Source organism: Austrofundulus limnaeus, unplaced genomic scaffold (assembly GCF_001266775.1).
Source record: "Austrofundulus limnaeus strain Quisiro unplaced genomic scaffold, Austrofundulus_limnaeus-1.0 Scaffold2853, whole genome shotgun sequence".
Classification (NCBI taxonomy): domain Eukaryota; kingdom Metazoa; phylum Chordata; class Actinopteri; order Cyprinodontiformes; family Rivulidae; genus Austrofundulus; species Austrofundulus limnaeus.
In genome coordinates this window covers 11,550-12,733 of record NW_013955255.1, presented here as the reverse complement: position 1 = coordinate 12,733, position 1,184 = coordinate 11,550, and the positions used below count along the sequence as shown (strand labels likewise).

The window sequence follows — 1,184 nt, the reverse complement described above, 5'->3', positions numbered from 1 at the left end:
TGTTTGTGTACAAACTAATACACTATCAGAGTTTTATATATTTATACTTCTCATTCAACCACAGTTAAATTCACTCTATCTAGGAGGCTCAGTTTATATGGATAGTTTTTATTTTTTACAACAACAAGCTGCAATGAAAACAAGCAGAWATGAAATAAAAGYAACAACTTTATACTTCTTGTCTTTTTAAAAATATAAGGAGTAAAAAGTACGCTGAAAAATAATTACTCATGTAAAGTACAGATACACAAAAMTTCTRCTTAAGTACAGAAACAWAGTATTTGTACTTRGTTACTTTCCAGCTCTGCTTCTCCATGTTAATGATTTATATTTAAAGGYTTTGTGAACTCCATTCATGAGTCAATAAAAACACAACAGTCCAGCTGTGACTCTACTTCCTCTCACCTGGTCTGCAGCAGACAGGTGAGCATGAGTCCTGCTGATGGACTGGTCGTTGGGAAGAAGAACATCACAGTTCTTGCGGCCCACTGTGTACTCTTTACCTGGGAGGAGATAGTGGGTCTCACCTGTAAAAACACAGACATCAGATTTAAATGTTATGTACTCACTATTAGTATTAATAACTGCTTATTTTAATACAATAAGTACTTTATTACAACACCTTCTTTATAAGTTTTAACCTCTATCAAAGACTTTTTAGCAGATTGCAGGAAAGTCTGACACCTTAAACTAGAATAAAGGAGGATAGTGATGACTGAAGGCCTCGTTTGCTCAATAATAACATGACGTCATCAACATCACATTAACAACGTGATAAAACTGCAATAATTCAGTCATTTGAAGCGCAAAGATCTTCAGATCCTCTCAGCTTCCTTTAAAACATGTTATATTTTGAATAAAACACGTGTAAGTACTGAACAGACGTGTGTCTGCTCAGCCTGAAACTTTACTAACATGTAAAACTTTGTCCCGTTAGCTGCAGGGAGCTAGCCTAGCTTGAATAAAACATRTCCGTCATGACTGTAAAAAGTTACYTGCAGGCTGCACAGGTGTCAGTATYCACATCTTTACACCTGTCCTTCAGTTTTCATCGAGTACAAGAAACAACAGGTGAGGAAAAACTGCAGCATTTTTACAAAAACAAAACACGATGAACGCCCATTCAGTGCGCGCCTCAGAGACGTGACGTCACAACTCAGCGACGGTCTTTCAGAATAAAAGCA

The 1,184-nt window shown here is 36.7% G+C and overlaps 1 protein-coding gene across 1 annotated transcript in view; it reads right to left on the bottom strand.

The window, feature by feature from the left end:
• Positions 1-527, bottom strand: part of LOC106511496 (nibrin) — a gene marked incomplete at both ends in the record, with an annotated part of 3,531 nt that extends 3,004 nt beyond the window's left edge. Inside the window, 1 exon segment of the mRNA XM_014000247.1 lies at positions 406-527. Coding sequence (XP_013855701.1) covers positions 406-527 — 122 coding nt within the window.
• Between the last annotated feature and the right edge of the window lie 657 nt (positions 528-1,184).